The sequence below is a fragment of the Eptesicus fuscus genome, chromosome 7, assembly GCF_027574615.1.
Source record: "Eptesicus fuscus isolate TK198812 chromosome 7, DD_ASM_mEF_20220401, whole genome shotgun sequence".
Classification (NCBI taxonomy): domain Eukaryota; kingdom Metazoa; phylum Chordata; class Mammalia; order Chiroptera; family Vespertilionidae; genus Eptesicus; species Eptesicus fuscus.
The window spans coordinates 89590181-89614064 of NC_072479.1; the positions used below are offsets into that span (position 1 = coordinate 89590181).

At 38.6% G+C, this 23884-nt stretch overlaps 1 protein-coding gene and 1 long non-coding RNA gene across 4 annotated transcripts in view; one reads left to right on the forward strand and one right to left on the reverse strand.

Moving 5' to 3' along the window:
• Window positions 1–23884, forward strand: part of CFAP54 (cilia and flagella associated protein 54) — a 247148-nt gene that overhangs the window by 19742 nt on the left and 203522 nt on the right. Inside the window, exons 5-15 of the mRNA XM_054719381.1 lie at window positions 2667–2725; window positions 8529–8672; window positions 9343–9456; window positions 9573–9674; window positions 14109–14307; window positions 16437–16618; window positions 16741–16903; window positions 18031–18116; window positions 20412–20546; window positions 22464–22614; window positions 23686–23762. Coding sequence (XP_054575356.1) covers window positions 2667–2725; window positions 8529–8672; window positions 9343–9456; window positions 9573–9674; window positions 14109–14307; window positions 16437–16618; window positions 16741–16903; window positions 18031–18116; window positions 20412–20546; window positions 22464–22614; window positions 23686–23762 — 1412 coding nt within the window. The remainder of the gene's footprint in view (window positions 1–2666; window positions 2726–8528; window positions 8673–9342; window positions 9457–9572; window positions 9675–14108; window positions 14308–16436; window positions 16619–16740; window positions 16904–18030; window positions 18117–20411; window positions 20547–22463; window positions 22615–23685; window positions 23763–23884) is intronic.
• LOC129149840 (uncharacterized) overlaps window positions 9533–23884 on the reverse strand; it is a 35156-nt gene continuing 20804 nt past the window's right edge. For 2 of the 3 annotated variants that reach the window (XR_008556662.1, XR_008556661.1), the window contains exon 3: window positions 14098–14232. This is a non-coding gene — a long non-coding RNA (uncharacterized LOC129149840). Of the gene's footprint in view, window positions 9610–14097; window positions 14233–23884 lie in introns of those variants that run through there. The other variant, XR_008556663.1, reaches the window with a different exon arrangement.

Genomic DNA, 23884 nt, shown 5'->3' on the forward strand with positions numbered 1-23884 from the left:
TCATAAAATTTAACTGGGTCTATGAATATTCTATAACACTTTACTTCTCAACCTGAACCCAACTAATTTAAACCTCAAATAGATTATTTTGGTGATGGCCATCTTTGATGAAAAGGAATCACAAGACAAGACAAAAAATTCATATTAGGGATTTGGTCAAAACCAAAACAAAACAAACTTCCAGAGATATCCTGAGGGTGTAAAGATTCAGTCTATGTTCCATTCTATACCAGCTCTCTCTCCCTCACGCTTCTGCAGTGGGAATTTGTGAACCACACCAAGATCCTGAACCATCAAAGAAAGGATCAGTTCTAGTCAGGATGCACAAGGGCTGCCAAGGTTAAAGGCACATTTTTGAAATACAGAGGGCCCTTGTCATTCTTGAGGGCAGTCTCCTGAGGCCTCCTGAAATTCCCCAGTTCCAGTCACTAACATGTTTATACAGGCTCCTAGCTTACACCTGAATCACATGTTTTGTGGAGAGGCATGCGTTTCCTGTGCATGTCCTTCCTTGGTGACTTTTTTATTTTTTAAACAAAGAAACACAGTTATGTAGTTTAGCTTTTAAGATTAAAAACAGAGGTCGACAAAACCAAGTTGAGATAAAACTTGGTTTTGCCCGGCCGGCATTGCTCAGTGGTTGAGCATCTGACCCAGGAACCAAGAGGTGGTGGGTTCGATTTCCAGTCAGGGCATATGCCTGGGTTGCGGGCTTAATCCCCAGTGAGGGTATGTGCAGGAGGCAGCCAGTTGATGATATTTTTCTCTCATCGATGTTTCTATCTCTCCTTCTCCCTTCCTTTCTCTCTAAAAATCTATAAAAACATATTAAAAAAAGTAAGTTGGACTTGAGCTGTTACTAGCCAAATGGTTTCCTCCTAGGTGGACCTCACATGAAATAAATAGCTCCGTGTTCTGGGAGCAGTCACAGTAAGAATGCTGAGTCCTTGAATGTTAAGGACCAAAGTGTATGGTGCTATATATGTTTAAGATTTTATTCAATATTTTTGTCACTGATTTATGTAATTAATATTTATCATGCTTACAGGCATGTTTTAATCAAGTGGTATGTGTCTTGGAGCAGATGCTGTCTTCTCAGAAGCTTAAAGTTTAAATGTGAACATGGGATTCATAATTGTTGAATTTTGATGGTTATGAATTTTAGATCTGATATTTTATAGGAAATATTTAGACTACTTGTATTATAATTACATGCCTTTTAAAGTATGTTGCCACTTTTGGTTATGTTTATAGCATGATAATGTCCTTTATATATAGAGAGATATATACTTTCTCCCTCCCCTCAATCCTGTGACCAGCCATCTATCCTCGTTTAATTAATGATCTGATAAAAAAAAAAAGCATACTTGAATGATGTTAGATAGGAGTTGAAAATGCCCTTTTTTATTAGAGTGCTCAAAGGCCATCCTATATAATAAAGAGGTAAAAGATGGTCGCCACAAGATGGCTGGCAGGGGAGGGCAGTTGTGGGCAATCAGGCCAGCAGGGGAGGGCAATGGGGAGGAACCAGGCCTGCAAGAAAGGGCAGTTGGGGGCAATCAGGCATGCAGGGGAGGGCAGTTGGGGGCAATCAGGCCTGCAGGGGAGGGCAGTTGGGGGGGACCAGGCCTGCAGGGGAGGGTAGTTGGGGGGAACCAGGCCTGCAGGGGAGGGCAGTTAGGGGCAACCAGGCCTGCAGGGGAGGGTAGTTAAAGGTGACAGGCCATCAGGGGAGGGCAGTTGGGGATGACCAGGCCTGCAGGGGAGGACAGTTAGGGGCGACCAGGCCAAAGGGGAGGGCAGTTAGGAGTGACCAGGCAGCAGGCGAGGTCAGTTAGGGGCAATTGGGCCAGCAGGGGAGCAGTTAGGCATTGATCAGGCTGGCAGGGGAGTGGTTAGTGGGTGATTAGGATGGCAGGCAGAAGCAGTTAGGGGCAATCAGGCAGGTGAGCGGTTGGGAGCCAGCAGTCCTGGATTGTGAGAGGGATGTCCAACTGCCCGTTTAGGCCTGATCCTAAATGGACAGTCGGACATCCCTCTAAGGGTCCCAGATCCGAGAGGGTGCATGCTGGGCTGAGGGACACACACTCCTCCCAACCCCCATGCACGAATTTCATGAACCAGGCCTCTAGTACCTTAATAATAAGATAAATATTATATGAGAGTGAGAATGAATATAATGCAACCTATTATGTGTTATGGTTTTAAAATTATTATGTGTTTCTTTCCATTTTGAATATTATGCCATGCTGATTAAATATGTATTTTAAATATGTATTTTAATCTTATTTGTAAATAAATCTTTCGTTTTTCAACTATAAGGAAACCATGGGGACCAATAACGTTTTATATGAATTACTAAAACCACAGGGTAATAAATTATGCTACTAAAAATATTCTTTTGTTCAGTATATTTCAAAACTTAAACTGCTTTTATAATGAGGCTAAAGATTCCTGCGTTAACCTATTTAAAGTATGGTCATATTAGTTCTTTTAATGATTTGGTTACAAAACAAATTATAATGATTATAACTCTCTAACCATTATTCAACTTTCTCATGAGATTGCTTATTTTTAGAACTACAGACTTAAGCCACAGGCATTAGCATATAAAATTTTCATAATTTGACTGTAAACCATGTTAACGATTTTTTTTCTTCATTTAGGTACTATTTACATTTACACCATTTGCAGAAAACTGATGATTATTGGTCAGTCTTCCAAGGTATGCAATTTACTGACAAAATATCTTCTCCTGTATTTCCTATTTTTCTTAAGACTTTTGTTAGCATTGAATGCCTAACAAAGAAAATTTAGTGAAGTATATAGCAAAATTTAGTGAATATGTATTATAGGGTTACTATTTTTAGTTTTACTTTAATATGATCATAGGTAAAATTGCAGATAATAAAATATTAATGAAAGAAAAGCATTCTTACTATCCCTTGGTCTCTCAGATTAGCCAAACTTGTCAACTTGATACTGAATCTTCACCTGGTAACTATATCTCTAGGAAGGGTGATCATCCATTCTGGCTTGCTCAGGACACTTCTGGTTTATATCTGTAGTCCTGGAGTAATTATTAATAGTGCTTGCTTTCACTCTTAAACATGTCCTGATTTGAATGATAAACTACGGTTACCCTATTTATATTGTACTGTGGAGCTTGGACTTCCTTTTGCTTGAAGAGGTTGGACTTGAATGATGGCCCACATGCTAGTGAGTGAATGAGTGAAAGAATGAATGAATGTTAGTGTATTAGGGTGAAGGAACATCTTCACTCTGTTCCAGTCGTGACCTGAGGGTAAGGAGACTTCATTTTATAATAAGACTAGTAGCCCTGCGCACGAATCCGGGCGCGAGTAGCTTGCTGCTGTTTGCCTCAGCTGGCCACCTGCCCACCGCCACTGGTAGCTCTCCACTGCTTGTAGCTCGCTGCCCTCCCTCCTGGAGCTCTCTGCCCACTGCCCCTCTCTCCTGTAGCTCCCCTCCCCCCCCACCCCTCATTAGCTTGCTGCCCTGCCCCCTCCTGGAGCTCTCTGCCTCCTGCTTGCTTGCTGCCCTCCTGTAGCTCCCCACCCCCTGCTTGTAGCTTGCTGCCCCACCCTCCTGCTGATCCATGATCCAGTCATTAAGCGGTTGGTCGTTACGCCTCAGGGCATAACGGATGCTTTGCATATTTCTCTCTTATTACATAGGATTCCCACTCACCAGTCTTCACTGCTAGGTTTTAGCTTGAGGTTTCTATTGACTTCCCTACAATGTTGGTAGCACTTCTGTCTCTAGGAGACTTATTTATTCCCTGTATTCATTGTTCAGTCATTAGGATGTAGGCCAAGAAGGGAGAATATTCTTAACATTGAGTCCATATTCAAATGGCATCTGGAACATTTCTACTTTATTTTTTATCACATGCAAAACCTTACCGTGAACGTTCTAACACTCAGGACAGATACTTTTTTTTCTTATTTTCTCCAAACAAAGCCAAGTATCTTAAAAGTCAATAACACTTAAAATTAAAATGGAAGGAAGGATATTTGCATGCTTAATGGAAAACAATTTTGAAGTCTCTCTCTGTTTTGTTCCTCGAGTTTAAAAGCTCTATTGCTGACAGTGACTTGAACAAGACAGGGCCAGCTCTTTGAGTGCGAATTAAAATGAGGGGAGACTGTCCCATGCATAATGGAAATTTGGCTAGAGACTATTCCAGTGATTCTACATTTAGTTCCAGCTGATTTCCTGAAAAGAATTTGCGTATTCCAGTTGCCCTTGCTGTAGCAACAAATACTGCTTCACAGAGCCACCATAGTTTGGTCTGCTACAGCATTTGTCTGCCAGCTCTTTGAAGAGCAGAGATGTCTGTGCCAAAATCTGACTGTTCGTATTTGTACTTGTTAATGCCGAGAGAATTTTAATATGATAGTTGTTTTAAAATAATTTCTTATTAAGCCCTACCTAAGACATTTCTTCTCCCTCTCATGGAACCTGAATTTCTCTCTGACAAAGTAAGGGCTGAAGGAGAGTAGTTCTATGGTCCCAGTCTTGTGGGATGGGAATGTTGGGGGTGGGGGTGGGATGCAAGAATCTTGGAGTGATGGATGGTTTCACAGTTGGCATTTGAAAGTTGGGATGAAATTCATTCAGTTTTTTTCAATATAATAAGTTCCAAGAAAATTAATAATTTCCACCCAGAAATTTCTAAACTTTCAGCTGGTGAGTTGATTCCTTGAAGGGGGAAGTGGGGAGTGGTAGGGAACCAGCCACATCTGTGCCTTCTTGGTCTGAGGGACTCTGATTCTGTAGCTGTTTTAGAGTTCAACTCTATTATAGCTTGAGACAAAAGAAGAAATAGATATGATATCCTCAGGCTTTTGTTGGTATAACCCCAGAGAAATATAAACCCCTATCACTATAAGATCCAGGCATCATTGCTACCCTTTGTTATTATTGGGTCCCTACTATGTGTTAGGTATTAGGTGAAAAGCTTTGTGTACATAATAACACTCATTATAGTCTTATGAGGTAGGCACCATCACCATCACCATCACCACCATTTGTTGAATGAATGCCTACCATTTATCAGGTAGGCTTCTAAGCACTTTCATGTATTATCCAAGTACTTTCATATATTATCTCACTTTCTAATATTAACCTTATATAAACAATTTGAGAAAGGTTCTGTTATTGCTTTCATCTTATAGATGAAAAAGCAAAGATTCAGAAAGGTTAACTTGCTCATGTCGAACATCTAGTTAAGTGTAGCCAAGGCCAGAGCGAATGCCACACTGCACTGCCTCTCAACACCATTAGACTGAATTTCATCCCTCACGACCTATCCTATTTTGACTCACTTACTCAAATGGATAAGCAATATGGGAGGGGTTGGTATGTTTTGACCTCAAACTGTATTCCTGAAGACATACTGAAGACCAAGACTGGATGGGGTTCTTTCCAGATGGAAAGTACTTTTGTGTCAAGGGAAGTTACCAAGCTTAAGCTTGTATTCAATTGAATGAAATCTATTTACCCTTTAGAGGTAGGGCAAATTTCTGAAATCTTTTTTCCCAAAGATGTATTACAGCTTTGCTTTCATTTATGGTATAATCTGTAATTTCTTCTAAGGCATTTAAAACTGTAGTATAATACTCAGCAAGCATTAAAGAATATAGTAGAATCTATTAATTCTAAGAAAATGTTGATTTATGTTTCATTTATAAAGTTTTTGGCTTGAACAATAATAGTCAAATTATTCCACATTCCATTACATAAACTTCAAATCCAACTTTGAAATGCTGTGTTGTTTCCCTCAAAGGCTGATATAAATGATGCTGCAGTGCCATCCTGTGGCTGAACTGATTAATGGTGTGTGTACTACACCTGAACCATGCTTCTTCCTGGGATTTGGTTTTTCTTCTTCCTTTTCCTCCTTCTCCTCCTCCTTCCTCTCCTCCTCCTCCTCCTCCTCCTCGTTCTTCTTCTTTAGAAAAGTGTTTTAAAATTGATTTCAGAGAGGAAGGGAGAGGGAGAGGGACATAGAAACATCAATGATGAGAGAGAATCATTGATTGGCTGCCTCCTGCACACCCCACACTGGGGATCAAACCCACAACCCAGGCATGTGCTCTGACTGGAATCCAACCATGACCTCCTGGTTCATAGATCAACGCTCAACCACTGAGCCACGCCAGCTGGGCTTCTTCATTTTTATTTTATTTTATTTTTGACATCTTAAACTTTTTAATATAGAAACATTGCCAAAACAACAATACCTCTTCCACCAACAGTGTTTTGGCCCATGCTTTTACCAACACGACATTAACAGTCTCTTCAACCTTCGATATCTGATGTATTAAAAACAAATGGGATTTCATTGTTTCAATTTGGATCTACCTGGTTGTGATGTAAGCATTTAAAATAGTTTTAAATTTCCTTTTTAAATATTATTTCTTTTAATTTTTTGATAATATGTATTTAGGCTTTTAAAATAAGAACACTTTATTTTAAAATTTTAATTTGGCTTTTCAAAGTTTGTTTTTTTCTATGAAGAGAACAGTCCTACTTTAGTCTCATCAATTTTTAAAAGTAATACAAGTGATTTAATTTCATTTCCTCTTCCTTTTGCTTCTGTTCCTCCTGTTTCTCCAGCTTCTCCTGTTCTCCTTCCTCCTCGTCTGTCTTCATTGTCATTACCAAAGCTAACACTTATATTTACTATGTTCTAAGCATTTAGTGTATGGTAATTTATTAGATATTCAAACGATCCTAATTACTGTTATACCAATATGGATGAGGAACCTGAGGCACATGGAGTGTAAGTGAATTGTCCAAGGTAACATTGCTAGTAGTGGAGGTAGAGTTTCAGCCTTATAGGGCAGGTGAAGAAGAGAACAGAGTGAGCAAAGACACATGTATTTGGATCACTGAGGTGTGTTTTGTGGAATGGAAAGAGTTTTGGACCAGCTTTAAGTATATGATGCAAGGTCAAGAGTAATGGGGTGTGGAGGAAGGCAGGAATTGTCTTTGCATGCCCTGTAAAAAGGCCTGTATTTTATCATATACTCAGTAGAGAACTGTTGAAGTGTTTCAAGCACAAGAGTGACACAACCCAGTTTGCTTATTAAAAAGATAACTATGGTGGGAGTAAGGAGGATGTATAAGGAAGGGGCTTGTAAGAAGGGGGATGGTGAGACCAGGGAGACAAGTGAGGGCGTATCCAATAGTCCAGGAAGATGTATGAGGACCTGCTTGGTTAAGGCTGATATTCCCATGGATATAATTTAGAATTTAATATTCTGAGATATTTAGCTCCCAGATTCTTATTTTCATCGCAGTAATATTTTTTATAACAATATGTGGAGGACAGACCAAATTTCTTCTTGTATTCAATCAAATGAAAGGCTATATAATCTAAATATCCTTTGAGCTTTTGGAATATTTTTATTTATTTATTTTATTGATTTCAGAGAGGCAGGGAGAGGGAGAGAGAGACAAAAACATCAATGATGAGAGACTCATTGATCGGCTGCCTCCTGCACGCCTCCTATAGGGGATTGAGCCTGCAACCCAGGCATGTGCCCTTGATTGGAATCGAACCCAGGACCCTTCAGTCTGCAGGCTGACGCTCTATCCACTGAGGCGAACCAGCTAGGGATAGAATATTTTTGAGGAAAGGAAAGAGACTGAAAAAGTTAACTGCAGAATACATGTAGTCCTATAGTGTTTCCCAGTATAGGGTTTATGGGAAGGACATGTTAAAAAATAGTTATCAATGGATTTGTGGGTAAAAGTCACTCAGGTACAATAGCACAAGAGGTTCCTCCATATATTTCTACAGACAGACAGACAACAATGATGAGCCTTTCCCCATAATTTTATTTCACATTATACCTTGGGAATAATTATACTGGAAATAGGTGTCATTTATGGAGTGTGCCAAATACCATCCTAGCATGCCATGTATATTGTCTCCTCCATAACAGAACTGTGGTGATGTGCCAAAACACCCATTTTAAAGATGAGAAAGTTGAGGTCTGGAGAGGTAAAACAACACAGCGACTAGGTGATAAATTTGGGCCTGAACCCCAGGTCTATTTGATTATAATCTTCAACTGTTTCTACTAAGTATCACAGGCCCCAGACTGTAAGCCTTTTTCATTTTCCCTATCCTGCTTTCCAGTTTATTTTCAAAATAATACATTGGTTCCAGGCCAGCTAATAAAAATTTCATTGTTGGAGTTAGTTCCTGTACTATTGTTGACACTTGATATTTATTAATAAAAATGAGCTGAGTTCATAGGACTTTAGGAGCTAAGAAGGAAGACATTCTAAGATGGTTAACTTGAGGTTTTACATTCTTTAAATTATTCTTTTACTTTTTAAATGCTTGTGTTTTCTTGACTCATTGTTTTTGGTTTGAGTATTCAGCAGCAGCTTGTTTCAGAACTTATTATAATATGATTAGATCAAATAAAAATCACAATTATTGGCTTAAAATGAAAATTTATTCAATTATACCCTTTTTTTCTAAGGCCTTAGAGTATCTCCTGTGGGCCAGTATGTGTATGGAGTCCTCGGTCCCACTCCTGTCTGTCAGGTACCTGACATGGAGAGTTACTCTTTACACTGCGGTCTGCCAGTGCTACTATGACTGCCAAGCTGCTATCCATGGAGAGGTATGTTACTTTTTAATTTAGAGGATTTCAATATTTTAGAATACAACGTGTGCAGCATTTTCTTCTTTAGAAGTCCGGCAAGAATGAAACAGACACAAACAAACAAAACCCCCCAAATTGAAATGAAGCAAAGCCAAAAGTCCCAGGCTTAATTTGCAGAAATTTGCTTGGCTTCTCCTTTCTGTTATCTATTTGCTCTTCTTTCTTCTCTCTCCTTTATTCTCTATTCACTGCCACCTTCTTTGCTGATCTTCTGAATAAGATTTCTGATATCTTTCCTTCCTCATTGTATTCTTGTATGCAATTCGCCTTCCTCCCTATTTAGTTTTTTTTTTTACATTCAATATTATTTTATATTAGGAAGGTACTGAAAATACCTGTATCAGAATTTTACTTTCCTTATTTTTAAAATTTATTATTTCATAAAGTGAGCATATCTGACGTTTATTAACTTTAGAGCTACATAATTTAGTGGTGCTTATAAGAAATGATAGACTAGATAGCTACTGTGTTATAGAGAGTTAGTATAGCCTAGAGTTTAATTCACCAACTAAGTCCAATGTATGGGAGAATGAAACATGTATTTGATACATTTTAATCAAATGTCTTGATATTTTTTTAATTGTTACTCTCATTAATTGTGAATTAAACTTATTTTAATTGCATATAGGCATTTGCTCGGCGTGCTTTAGCTAAAATTGATGAATTAAGGCAACTGGAATTAATGGGCTCCTCACAACCACCAGAAGCATCCAGGAGATATTATAGGGAGGCCACGATAAAGGTATCAAAATTTCACGAAATAAAAGAAATGTACTGCACTTTGGAGTTGATGAGATACTTTATATTAGTAGTTGCATCCCACTATTACTTCACATATAATTCTTCTCTTTGAGGCAGATGGCAGTGATGATCTTCAAAAGAGCAGTATTTGAGTCTAGAAGAAAAAACAAAAGTTTCTTTAGACCAAAGATAAGAGTTAACCTAAAGGAAGTACAAACTGTAAGTAAGAATGTCTTTTCTTTTTCAGACTCTTTTTGTGGTGTATTTGTGTTATATACCTCTGTATCTTAAGCCCTGCATGTTACTAGTATTCTCTGCACCAATGGCAAATAAAGAGAAGAGTGCCTTCCCAGTTTGGGCACGATGTCACTTCATCCCTTTCTCAAAGCTTTTGTACCTTCGCACAGTCCCAGTTGTGTGACTTTAAAGGGCAAGAGGCTGAAGAAGATCCTGGGAGAGGTTCAGACTCACAGGCCTCGGAGTGGTTCCACCGAAGCCCTTGTCTTGGACTGCTCGTGTCAGCTTAGAAGGCTTGGAGGCTGGAGAGAAGGTGGAAGCGCCTCTTCTCATCCGCTTCAGTTTCACCTTTGGGAGTGTTTAGGAACTAGGTTATAGTGTAGCAACAAACAACCCCCATGTCTTAGAGGCTTATCACAAGCCTTTATTTCCCACTGCAATCAAGTTGTAGTTATCAGGGGCTGCTCATGACTGCTGCTCAGCGCCAGATTGAGGAGCCATCCTCATTTAGAAAATTGCTGGTAATTCTGTCGGAGGGGATATAAGGGAGCTTTGGAGGACCTCACACAGGCAGTAATGCCCAGCATGGAACTGACAGCAGTTTCTGCTTTTCACATATCAAACCTTGTCACACAGTCCCTTCCTGCCACAAGCGTATTTGGCAAACAGCACTAAGTGCTATCACAGGAGGGGCCTGGGACCTAGTTATGCCTGTAGGGTCCTCTGCCTTTTCTCCCTCCTGCCTTTTTCCTTCTCCCACTGTCTTCCCCTTTGCCTTTTGGCATTTCAGTGTTCCTTAAGGCCAGTTCTGTATTTATTTGAAGCCTTCCCTGACTGTTTTGGTGGTCATAAATTCTCTCGTGCGAGTTTCTTTGTAGGGACTGAAAATGGCGGGAAGGGGGAAGACGATGAGCAGTTTCTGGCAGAAGAGTGGTAGAATCTCAGGGTCCGGAAGGGATTCTAGAAAGCATGTGGTTCAATCCCTGTCTATTACAGATGGGGAAATAAATCTCAAAGTATGTAAATTACTGGCTCAAGGTCACGAGGCCGCTGCTGACAGCACGGGGACCAGAACCCAGGTCTCTAATCCAGTACTTTCTCACTACTGCAGTGACTGCTGTTCTCTTATGTCATTTCTTCTTGTAACATGTAGGAGTAATTCTCCCTTTTAAAAAATTTTAAATAAATTAATATTTAAATCCAGATTTTATTTGGACATTGTAGCTGTCTATTGCTACCTGACTCTGATATATTGATGACTAAGCCCAGAAGTACATTTCATATTGCCTTTTAAAATAATATCCCTTACCAACTAGTGATGTATATTTGGAGGGGGGGGGGGTGGTAGATATCTTACCAAATGATAGATAATTTCACGGATGAGCTGCTGAACTGCCTGCATTTGGTATTGTTAAGTAGTAATGCTATGGTGTTTGTAAGAGAGCAGGGGACAATTCTTTTTTTCTCAATAGAATTTTTTTTTTCCTCTGAGCAAACCAAATTTAAGTATTCAAAGCTGCAAGATTGTTATTAATTAGCATATTATTAGGTCTCAATTTATAATCATCCTGGTATAAAAATAAAATATATTTTCAAAGAAAAATGTTTAAAATTCTAGATAACATTACATTAAAATCATTTATTCCTGGTTTCCTTTAAGATAATTATTATATGGAAAGTTCTGGTGGTATATCTTTTTAGGAAAAAAATATAATTGTTTAATTGGTACTTTTTACAGAGAATAGTTAACATAACCCTTTTTATGAAGTCATAGTATATTACCTTAACATAGTTTGCATAATGTCCTGCTTTATGTGTACAAAATAATGGTATTGTGTTTCCTATAAAAGAAAGTAATCGCAATATGCATTACATTTATTTTATAAAACAGTTTTGAGTTTGTAAGTCAATTAATAACTCACAGTAAATCATTTTGTCTTTCAAAGGATTCTTTTAAAGGACTACTAATTCAGACTCCTAATGATTGACTTTTTAGTGATTCATTCAATAAATATGTTTTAAAGTACCTGCTGTGTAAATAAAATAGATAGAGGTTACATTCTAGTGGAGAGATTACATAATAAATAAAATAATTGTAGTTCATCATAAGTATTATGGAGGAAATAATGGTAACGATTGAATGAGATGCAGATAAAGCCCTTAGAATGTTCCTGGCACATAGTAGGTCCTCAGTACATATTAGCTGTTGCCTTTACTTACTTATTTATTTGCTTTGATAATGGGAGAGAATCATTGATAATGAGAGAGAATCATTGATAATGAGAGACAATCATTGATCTGCTGCCTCCTGCATACCCCCTACTGAGGATCAAGCCTGCAATCCAGGCATGTGCCCTGACTAGGAATCGAACTGTAACTTTCTTGATATATATTGCCAAATTAATTTCTAAAAAGGAGTTCTCCAGGGTGACAACCTGCATGTACCAATTTTGCCACAAGCTATTATCATTTTGATATTATCACTTTTTTATAATTCAGTTTTATAAAATGGTTTTTAAAATTTTATTTTTCAGATTCACCTTTTCCTTATATTTGTGTTTACTCCTTGTTTTCTTTTTTTGGTGAATTATATTTCAGTCTTTGAAAGATAATCTTATCTTTCTATTAGAGATTTTAATTTTTAAAATATATTTGAATGAGCTCATTTTGCTTGTCATGCTTGACAGTCCATTTTTTATTACTTTGACTTTAAATCTTTTTTATAGATTTTTTTTTTAAAGTATGTTTTATTGAATTTTAGAGATAGAGGAAGAGATAGGGGTAGAGTGCTAGAAATATTGATGAGGGCGAACATCGACGGGCTGCCTCCCGCACATTCCTTACTGGTGATTGAGCCTGCAACCCAGGCATATGCCCTGACTGGGAATCAAACCCGTGACGCTAGGTTCATGGTTTGACCCTCAACTACTGAGTCATACCTGCTGGGCAGAACTTCTAAATATTTATATTTTAAAATCCTTTACTTGGTATTTGTATATTGCTCTGATAAATATTCTATTCTTTTTGCTAATTTTCCTATGATATAAAAAAAAAGTTCACTGTAATCTATTGGGGTTTTATTCCTGCTTTTGTTTTTTCTGTCTTTCTGACTTTGCCCCAAGAAGAGGAAAGTAACAAAGGAATCATGGGGGAAATGACAGTATGTTCTAACTTGACATGGATTCTAGGAAAACCAACTAGAGCTGCTTTACTTATTTCCTGGTAATCTAAATACAGAGAACGGGTAATTTGTCAGAGAGGATACAGTGTGGAGGCAAGCCATCTGCAAGAGGTGAAATCATCCTGGGGTGATACAAAGCAGAGTGGCTGGGAATTCGCACAGGGCTCACACAGTCACTAGCTTGTTAGTACACAGCTGGTCAACTCTTCTTTAGCGTTAATTAACATAAGACCAGTTATTTATACTATGAAATGTTGTTTCAAATTTGGGTTTGAGGACCCTGCATCAGATTTTCCTCCAGTGCTTTGCCGGGGTGTTTCTCAGCATCTAGAAGGGTTCCGGAATCTGGAGAAGGGCTGCGAGTAAATTAATAAAGAGACGAGACATGAAATATAAATTTGGAATACATGGGGGAGCCAGAGGAGACCTAGCTTCAGTAACCAAGTTCTCTGAATCTCTGGACCCCTAGCTCTTTATTAACACAAATTGCCCTAAGGCAAAGCAGATATACATATCAAAGGTTAAGGTTTGGTATACAGTAGGCATCCTCAGGTTGGGGTAACTGCCCTTGGCTACTCAGTTGTTTGGCCAGTAGCAGGTAATAACATGTAGATTGAAATGCCCTCAGCTGTCTGGCAACAGGCAATAATATATGCATCTTTTTCAGGTTTGGGGAAATGCTCTCGGCTATTCCAGCAGGCAACAATATGATTCAGCCCTGCTGAATATAGAAGCCCTTCAACCTTTTGAGGACTTCTTGTATTTATTATGACATGCTGGAATTAGCTTCCAGCAGTGCTTATTAAAATGTCCCACACAGGCCCCCTGAACCTCGAGATGTGTTCTGTGAATCTAAAAGCACTCCTGAGAGATTCTTAGGCAACCAAAGTTTGAATATCAGTTCCTGAAGGCTGTAGTTAAGGTACCACAAAGCATATGGAGATTGATGTTGCCCTAATAAAAAGATAGTAATACAGAGCCATTTTATGCTGCTTGGAAATGCAAACATATAAAGAAATAGCAAAGTCTTTGATATAATGGCAACATGACATAAACCTTAATGGAGTCTGGAGTAACACCTCAAAAGATGAAAATCATAAAAGCAGCCGTCTCATTGACAGGCCAACCACTCTCTTTTTATCATTAATTAAGCATATTTTACTTATCTTTGCCTAATAATATCAGACATTATAGAACTTTTAAAAAATGGGCTGTATTTTTTTTTTTAATTACAGTTGCCATGGCCACGTACTGTTACAGAACGGTTGTTGGACGAGATGTTTGATAGCACTGCATCCCGGTTTCTGGCTGTCTTGGAAGCTCTTTCTGATTCAAATAGGCGAACACTGCAAACTGGACCTGTTGTTACAGATGAAGTAGAAATTCGTGATGTTGTCTCAGAACTGTTTATAGCAGGAAAAGATCTTTTAATAAGTAAATAAGTTGTTAAGATAATATTTTATTGTAGAACAGGAGTAAGAGAAGTTTTTGGTGTGGTAGTTCACACATAAGTTCATATCCAATTTTTATTGACTTTGAATTCAGCAAACTTGTTAAACTCACTGGGTAGTTCAAATAACTTAGTAGATTTTCTTTTAGATTTTTTTAAATATATACAATCATTCTGTCAATAATGTCAATTATATTTCTTTCTAATTGTTAAGATTTTTATTTATTTTTTCTTATATTTCTTGATTTATTATACTGGATAGGAAAGTGGGTAATAGCATTTGCCCTGGCTGATGTGGCACAGTTTGGTTGGAGCAAATATATTAAGGTTTTCTCCTCATCCTTCCTTTCCCCTTTTGACTGCTGCTTTTTTCCCCCAATGCCTTTGATGATAATAGTTTGGGTGATGATATAATTTGCCATCCAAACTATTTTTTGTTAATTAATTTTTTAATTAAAAAATTTAAATGTTGACATTATTGCAGACTTTATCCATCCCCCCTTCCACCTTTGCACACCTCCAACTACCCCTGCCTCCCCCTCTTTTGGCCTTCACCACACTGTTGTCTGTGTCCATGGGATATGCGTATATGTTCTTCAGCTAATTCCTTCAACTTCTTTATCCAGTCACCCTTCCTCCCCATTCCCTTAGGCACCGTCCATCAGTCTGTTCCATGTATCCATGCTTTGGTTCCATTTTGTTTGTCAGTCTATTTTGTTCATTAGATTCCACATATTAATGAGATCATATGGAATTTGCCTTTCTCTAATTGGCTAATTTCACTTAGCATAATACTCTCCAGGTCCATCCATGCTGCTGCAAAGGGTAAGAGTTCCTTTTTCGATTATCTTTTACAGCAGTTTATTCTTGCTTCATGTTCCTAATATTCTCTTATTTCCTTAAGTTGTTTGCTCTGTTCCATTCTTACGCTTGCTCTGGTAAAGGATGTTGTTATCTGTGGTCTTTGTTTAAAGGCATTTGTACTTTTAATTTTCTTTGCTTATGAGCTTAGCTTCTGTTGCTTTGGAACACCAACTGATGTGACAATAATGTCCACCTGGAAGGAGGGGTGAAAGCTAAGGCCCCAATTTTAGTTTGTGTACTTCTAAGTGAGCTTAGGATGTGTGTGTGTGTGTGTGTGTGTGTGTGTGTGTGTGTGTACTTGTGTGCACATGCCCATGTTAGGGCAGGGAGCCTCTGTGCCACAGTTTGGGCTCATCTTCACAAGGAAAATACAAGATCTCAGATGACAATTCCCTTGACTTCCCTCACGCAAGCATGAAAATTTGCCTTTATCTGCACCCATCGTTTCCACTGCCTCTTATTAAAATGCAAGGGATGTTTCTTCTCTTCCTCTTTAGGTCTTTAAACCTAATCTTTCCAAATAGTTCCTTCATGTCCCCTTTCAACTTCCTCCCCGTATTTCTTCCTCCTGTTATGGTCAGATTTATTGGAGGAATTGTCTATTTTCACTGTCCCCAGTTTTTTCTCCCTACTTGTATATAAGCAGTCTTCTGTCCCCAGCACTCTACTGAGAATGCCACGACAACCTTATTGCTCAGTGCAAAGGGTCACCTTTCAGTGCATTTTCCCCTTCAGTATTTGTTGTTGTTGACCAGTCCTTTCTCTCTAAACCTTTTTTGTTGCCTTTTGCCTCTCTTCTCTTTCATGTTGGTGTTCTTTACTGTTCTGTCCTAGGCAGCTGTCCATCGTCCATGACTGATCCTGACATTTACTGTGGATAAATCATGATGACTGTACAAGTTATATTCCTATTTTAAATCTCTTTCCTGAACTTTCAGTCTGTAGTATCTAGCTGCCCATTTGACTCGTTAACTTTACTAATTCTCTATATTTGACATTTCATGAGTAGCCTTCCCTCACCACTCTCATACCTTAATCCTTGTGTTTGATGCCCTTTCAATTTGTCCCCACAGCACCCTGAATGATTTCTTGCTCCCCTCTTCCCCATAGAGTGTAAGCTCTGTGAAGGCCTGGATTGTGTGTTTTTTTCCATTGTCTCTCTAGTGCCTGACAGTGTTTGATAGTTAATGTTTAGTAAACACTTACTTGTATGAATGACATTCCAACCTCTCTCTCTCTCCTTTGCTAGTGTCAAATACTGCTATGGATGGAATGCTTGGTTTTCCAAAAACTTCCCTTCTGCAACTTATTATAGAAAGAAAAAATATTATTTCTATGGATGCTGCTGTGAAATTTACAAAATTGGCTTTTAACTATGAGGAATGGAGTTTATTTGAATCAGCAGCTGGACAGCTTATTGATTTTCTCCAGGTAATATGTGCAGAATCATTCATTTGCTTTTATATTGTTAAGATGACACTGAATTGCTAATTACCGTGTGTGTGTGTGTGTGTGTGTGTGTGTGTGTGTGTGTGTGGTTATACTTCACTTAGACACTGGATGACCCAGAGTCAAAGAAAGCAGAGAAGGAGTTAACTCTTCTTTTTGCAATGGAACCTCTAGTCAATATAAAGAAGAACAAAGGTTTGGTCTTCCCTTTGGAAAACTACAAAGAAGGACAGGCAGCCTATTATGTTAAAAAACATGCTTTTCCTGGTGAGTATTTATTTGCCTTTTTGAAAATTAAGATAATTTTATCTGATAAAACATGCACTTTAAGAGTGAGGTGAGAGAATGTTCAAGGCAGAGGGAGTAGGAGGTACAAAGGTCCTGAGGTGAGAGTGTGCTTGGTTGTTGAAGGAATAGCAAGGAGATAGGTATGTCTGGAGTGCACTGGTGGTGGCTGTGGAATTGAGAATGTGAGGAGATGAGGTCAGAGGCATAGCTGAGTGCCAGATCTTGCAGCATCCTAGGCCTTGTAAGGATGGTGGATTTTATTCTGAGTGGTGGGTTTTGAGTAGCAGAAGGAGGTTCTACTTAGCAATTGCCTTGGTTGGTAGGTGAGAGACCAGCAGGGCAGTAAAGCAAAAGCCATTTGTTTGGTAAGGGAAATATCCAGCAATAAAAGTTATTGTTTATATAATTGAAAATCTGCAGCCTCTATTTTTTAGACCAGTGGTTGGCAAACTCATTAGTCAACAGAGCCAAATATCAACAGTACAACGATTGAAATTTCTTTTGAGAGCCAAATTTTTTAAACTTAAACTTCTTCTAATGCCACTTCTTCAAAATAGACTCGTCCAGGCCATGGTATTTTGTGGAAGAGCCATACTTAAGGGGCCAAAGAGCCGCATGTGGCTCGCGAGCCGCAGTTTGCCGACCACGGTTTTAGACCATTGAGAATTATTGAATCTGATTTTTATGGTTTATCATGTTCTTAAGGCATTGTTTGGCTGCTCAGTTGTGGTAAATAATTTGTACCAAGTAATGGTACATGTTTTTTCAGTGGTTTCTGAACAGATATTTTTGTTATTTTTATTTCAATTGCCATATTTCATATATGTTTTAATATTACAAGCTTCTTTATTTCCATAGTCGCCATACAGATTGTAGATTCATGATAATGATGGTGATGATGATGATGATGTTAACAGTCAATTTTAATCGAATAACAGCCCAGTTTGGTTAATTTTCATATAGAAGCATCTGCAGTGTCTTATTGACATAGTATTTGCCCAGATATCAGTTGTATCATTTTTGTAGAATTTCTATGTTTCTGTGCTTTTCTATTTGAAATTTTGTAATTGATTTTTGTTTTATTTTCCTTTACTTTATGAATTGAGATGCTTATATGAAGAATTATGGATATTCAGAAGATATTTTTCAATTAGCAGCAGCCTTGTATTCCTGTGTCTGCAACTCTTCCCAGGTGAAATAGCTATTTGGGTAATTTTTAATCGTATCAAAGGAGGCCATTATATCTAATTTAAAGTGAGAGTTAAATCTCACAGGAATTGAACCTTTCCAAAATTCTATATATTTTTAATCTTTATAATAAGATATTTTTATACTGACATAATTTTAAGTCTCTTTTTATTATAGTCATCATTTTGGATGTCAATCTGTTTCTTTTTTGGGAAATTTTTAGGTTGCCTATATCCTATATAATCCTATATAATAAAAGGCTAATATGCAAATCGACCGAACAGCGGAAGTACCGGTCGCTATGATGCACACTGACCACCAGGGGGCAGACGCTCAACACAGGAGCTGCCCCCTGGTGGTCAGTGCCCTCCCACAGGGGGAGTGCTGCTCAGCCAGAAGCCGGGCTCATAGCTGGTGAATGCAGTGGCGGTGGCAGGAGCCTCTCCCACCTCCGCAGCAGTCGGACATCTCCTGAGGGCTCCGGGACTGTGAGAGGCCACAGGCCAGGCTGAGGAACCCTCCCCCCCGCCCCCCCCCCCCCGCCCCAGTGCAGGGATTTCGTGTATCGAGCCTCTAGTTTCTAACAATGAAGGAAATTAGTGTTTTTAATGAAGAGTTTATGTTCTTGGTGACATACTGCTTTTCAGTCCCTAAGTACAAAGCCTGGTTATCTTCTGGAATCACTTTGCACACCATGGCCAGTGTTTAGAAATGACCTATTCATGGGTAGGAATGTTTAAATAAAAATAGTACAATACTGGTTTTAACACTGAATTCCAGGATCTCCAGGCCTTCTCTGAGGTTCCTTGGGAGCCCAGATTTGGGTAGTAATATCATGGCCTGTTTTAATTAGTTGAGATTCTGATGGAATTTTATTTGGAAAATTTGCTTTTACTGTTATAAAAAGGTTTGAAAACCACAATTATAGAGCATTTTATTAACTTTTGTTCAAGTAAGTGAAACAGTGAGGGACTTGAGATGATCTATTGTTATAGTATTTTCTATTTCTTCTGGGTTTAATAGATTAGGTTATAACCTGCAATAGGTTATTTAATTTTTGAAAGTAAGATATTTGGTAGCAAATATAAAGATTATAGTGAGAGAGCTAAGCCCAAAAGTTTTAAACAAGGCTGAAAAGAACAAGGAATTTTTATCTGTCTGCTTTTAAAAAAATCATGCCCATTTTAGTTCAGTTCAGTTCAGTTCAATAAACACTTACTTATCCCTGTTATGTTCCCAGCACTGTACTAAGGCGATACATATATAGATTAATCTTAGAGCTTCCCCAAAGGAGCTCAGTTTTGTGTTTTAATCATAAACTTGTTATCTTTCTAGTTCAGATATAATAAGTATGTGATATTTTGTTTAATTTCTTCATGTCTCTTTTGCCTGATCTGTATCCTTTCCCACCTCCCATTCTCTCTCCTCTTACTAGTTAACCACCCCCCATTTTTTATTATTATAATATAGGAATTTAAAAAAGAAAGATGTATATAAACATCTCAAATTTGGTTTCTGTACTTGCCTAAAAATATTTGAGACTTCTTTTTAGAGAGACAGAAATAGCCTAGCACAGTGGTCGGCAAACTCATTAGTCAACAGAGCTAAATATCAACAGTACAACGATTGAAATTTCTTTTGAGAGCCACATTTTTAAACTTAAACTTCTTCTAATGCCACTTCAAAATAGACTCGCCCAGGCCGTGGTATTTTGTGGAAGAGCCACACTCAAGGGGCCAAAGAGCAGCGTGTGGCTCGCGAGCCGCAGTTTGCCGACCACTGGCCTAGCACATTCGTTAAGACTGAGGTCTCTGGAACTAGACTGTATGCGTTTGAATCCCAGCTCTGCTACTTTCTATTCATTTCATCTTGGGAAGTACAATTAATCTTCTTCGCTTCAGTTTGCTCATCTGAAAAGTGGGGATGATAGTAAAGTGGAAATAACGAGAGGATGAAATGATTTGGTATATGTTTTAGTCTGTTCAGGCTGCTATAACAAAAAATGCCATAGACTAGACAACTTAAACAACAAATATTTATTTTCTATAATTTTGGAGGCTGAGAAATTCAAGATTAAGGCACCGGCAGACCTGGTGTCTGGTGAGGACTCACCTCCTGGTTCACAGATGGCTGTCTTCTCCCTGTGACCTCGCATTCAGGAGGGCTTCCCCCTTATGCCTCATTACTTCGTAAGCCGCCTCCCAATGAGATTACATTGAGGGTTAGCATTTCAACACATTAAACCTCATCTATATATCTTATTATTCTTGACAATTTACTTTCTCATTTTTATTTTCAGAATGTTCAGCCTGAAAAAGAAATTGTGGTGGATATGATAATGTTCTTATGGCAGAGATGCAAATTAGGAATTCAGCGGCTCAATATATCCAGAAATGACTATACAAAATTCACCCAGAAAATCAGCACTAACAAAGTATTTATTTATTTTTTTGCTTTCACATGTTTTTTGTTATTGCTAATTTAAATTGTGATAGTTAAATTGTTCCTGTTATTCCACCTGCATAACTACTATTTTGTAAACATATTGCTGAGTGAGCTTTTCTTTTAAGTGTGTTCACTGTACTTCTGCCCCAATTTAGTATTGGGGAGTGGGGAGGTATTTCAAGTTTTTAAGGGAGGAATAAGTATGTTTCTAAGGTCAAATGAGCTTAGGTAAATTTACTGAGAACTTTAATCTTAGAAAATGCAAATAACTAAGGAGTTTTAGGTTTATTTCTGCAATAATATACTTAGAATACCAGTAAATAAAGAGCTATTTCATGGGAAGGTAAAAATTGAGCAGGTAAATATGATACCTGGAAATGCAGGAGAAAATATTTTAGCAATAACAGTTTCCTGGGATTCTGAGGCTTGCTGAGATGAGCTACATTAGGCTGCCTGGGCATGATTTTATCAGATGCTCTGATGAAGTAATGACGTGGGTGCATAAATAGTATTTTCTTGTCTTAGTTCCCCAAGTGTGATGACTTATTTTGTGCTGAGCTTTGGATTTATAGGCATCAAAGACAGTGTTCAAGGGGCCTGCCATGAAATTCGAAATATTTGGAGGACCTTGGTAGTGAATATAACAGCTCCTTTTAGGAAGCAGAATCAGAGTTTTGAAGATAATCTTCAGTGATACATAAAATCTTCACTGATAAATGAAAATAACATAAAAATTTCTTATGGTTATAGATATGCAGACCAGAAGCTTAAGTGGATCTTGTTTATAAATTTACACAAACATATTGATTATCTATATATATAAAAGCCTAAGCGACCCTTAAGACTGGATGACCAGATGACCAGCCGGTAGTTATGACACGCACTGACCACAGCGGGAAGACAGTCAACTTCCCACGGTCCCTCCCACAACCAGCCAACTTCCCACGGCCCTTCCCCCCTGACTAGCTGGCCCTGATTGGGACTGGGCAAGACAGCCCCGATCTCCGGCCAGGCCAAGGGACCCCATCTGTGCACAAATTTGTGCACTGGGCCTCTAGTTAAAAATAATTTTATTAGGTTCATTGAATTTTATATTATTTACTAGAGGCCAGGTGCATGAAATTCATGCATGGGGGGGTCCCCTCAGCCCAGCCTGCACCCTCTTCAATCCGGGACCCCTTGTGGGATGTCTGACTGCCATTTTAGGCCTGATCCTTGGGATTGGGCCTAAATCAGCAGTCAGACATCCCTCTCACAATACTGGACTGCTGGCTCCTAATTGCTCACCTGCCAGCCTGCCTGGTTGCCCTTAACTGCCCCCCTGCTGCCGTCCAGGTCACCCCCAACTGCCCCCTCTCTGCTGGCCTGGTCGCTCCTAACTGCCCTCCTGCCGGCCTGGTCACCCCTTACTGCCCCTCCTCCCCGCTGGCCTGGTCACCCCCCACTGCACCCCTCTGCGAGCCTGGTTGCCCCTAACTGCCTTTCCCTGCCGGCCTAATCACCCCCAACTGTCCCCCCCACCAACCTAGTTGCCCCTCATTGCCCCCCTGCCAGCCTAATCTCCTTCAACTGCCCCCTCTGCTGGCCTGGTCGCTCCTCACAGCCCCCCTGCTGGTCTGGTTGCCCCACACAGCCTGCTTGTTCAGTCGTTTGGTCGTCCCTCACTAATCCCCTACCAGCCTGGTCGTAGGCAGCCATCTTTGTGAGGGTGTGATGGTCAATTTGCATATTACCTCTTTATTATATAGAATAATTAAGATGCACTAATACAGAGGGGTACCTATATAACATTTTAATATAATTAATAGATGAGGATTTCAAGGAAGTTTTAGGTTTTGAACAATGTGACTCTTTCTACAATGTAATATACTTTAATTTGATTTTGCTGTATATTTTCTCTTTTCAGTGGATTTATCTTCTGTGGCAAATAAATGAAGTAATTCACTGCTACAAAATGGAAGATATTGACATTGTAGTAGTGGCAGAGGTCACATTACGATTAAGTGAAATATTGGAGACTTTAGGAAACCCGAAAAGAAAATTTAAAAGAACTCTAGGTAGAATATCGAATAAAAAGGATGAATTACATATTAATGTATATATACACACATATGAATATATAAGTACACATTGGAATACAAAATAAATATTTTTAATGGAAACTAGACATTTCAATATTGTGGTTAATGATTTATAATCAGAGACCGATATAATATAGGTTTAACCAAGTGGATGTTAAAAATAGTTATATTCTGTACGAATCAATGGCAGACGAAACTGTCTTACAGTATATATTTCTTCTCCATTCCTCATCACCACCTCTCCCCCCTTCTTCATTCTTCCTCTTTCCTGTTCTTTTCTCATTTAATTCCCTTTTATACTTCCTGCTCTTCCATTTCCTGATAGAGTGTGTGTTTTTTGAAGAGAGCATGTTTTAGTCACCATGATATTATTGGTTCCTACCACAAGTGTCCAGCTCTGCCTATCCTCTGTTGTTGAACATGGCTTTGCAGATGTTTTAGAGCCGTGGTTCTCACACTTTGGTCAGTATCAGTATCACCTGGGCCTTTGTTAAAACTGTAAGGCCCCGGCCATATTCCACTTGAAGTAGCTTGGACCTTTCTAGTGTTTCTTGTCTTACCAGGTGATTTTGGTCTGTGTTAAAGTTTGAGAACCACTGGTTAGGGGTGTCTGGCTAACTAACACAAGCAATGGCCTGAAGTTACATCTTTTTTTGAAATGCCCTGTTTTAAATGTTTTTTCTTTTGTAAAACTTTTATTATGCAGAATTTCAAATATAAAGTAGAGAGAGGAAATAAATCACCATGTATGCATCATCCAGTACTAATAATTATCAACATCTTGTCAATCTTATTTCATTTCATCTCTCTCTGCAACACTTTCTTTTTTCCTGAAGTGTTTTAAAGTAAACATCATGTCATTTCACCAGCAAATACCTCAGTCTCTCTCCCCCTACCCCCGTCTCTCTCTCCATTGGTCCACAATGCCATTGTTATTATACCTTACATGATCTGTGAAAATTCCCGTTTCTGATTGTAGTATAAATATCATAAGTTGTTTTTTTTTCCAATCAAAATCCAAATAAGTCTCTCTCTCTCTCTTTTCAGAAATATCTGTGAGTAAAGGAACTAGTGAATTACTTGGGACTCCAAACGAGGGCCGGGAAATTCTTCCAATATTACAGGTCTTACAAAATGTATTTTAAAATAGTTAAAAACATGAGTGTTAAGTTTTGAATAATATTAACTTTGTAATGTATAACGGTTAATTATAAAGATAATTTTGAATATTTAAACTGTGACAATT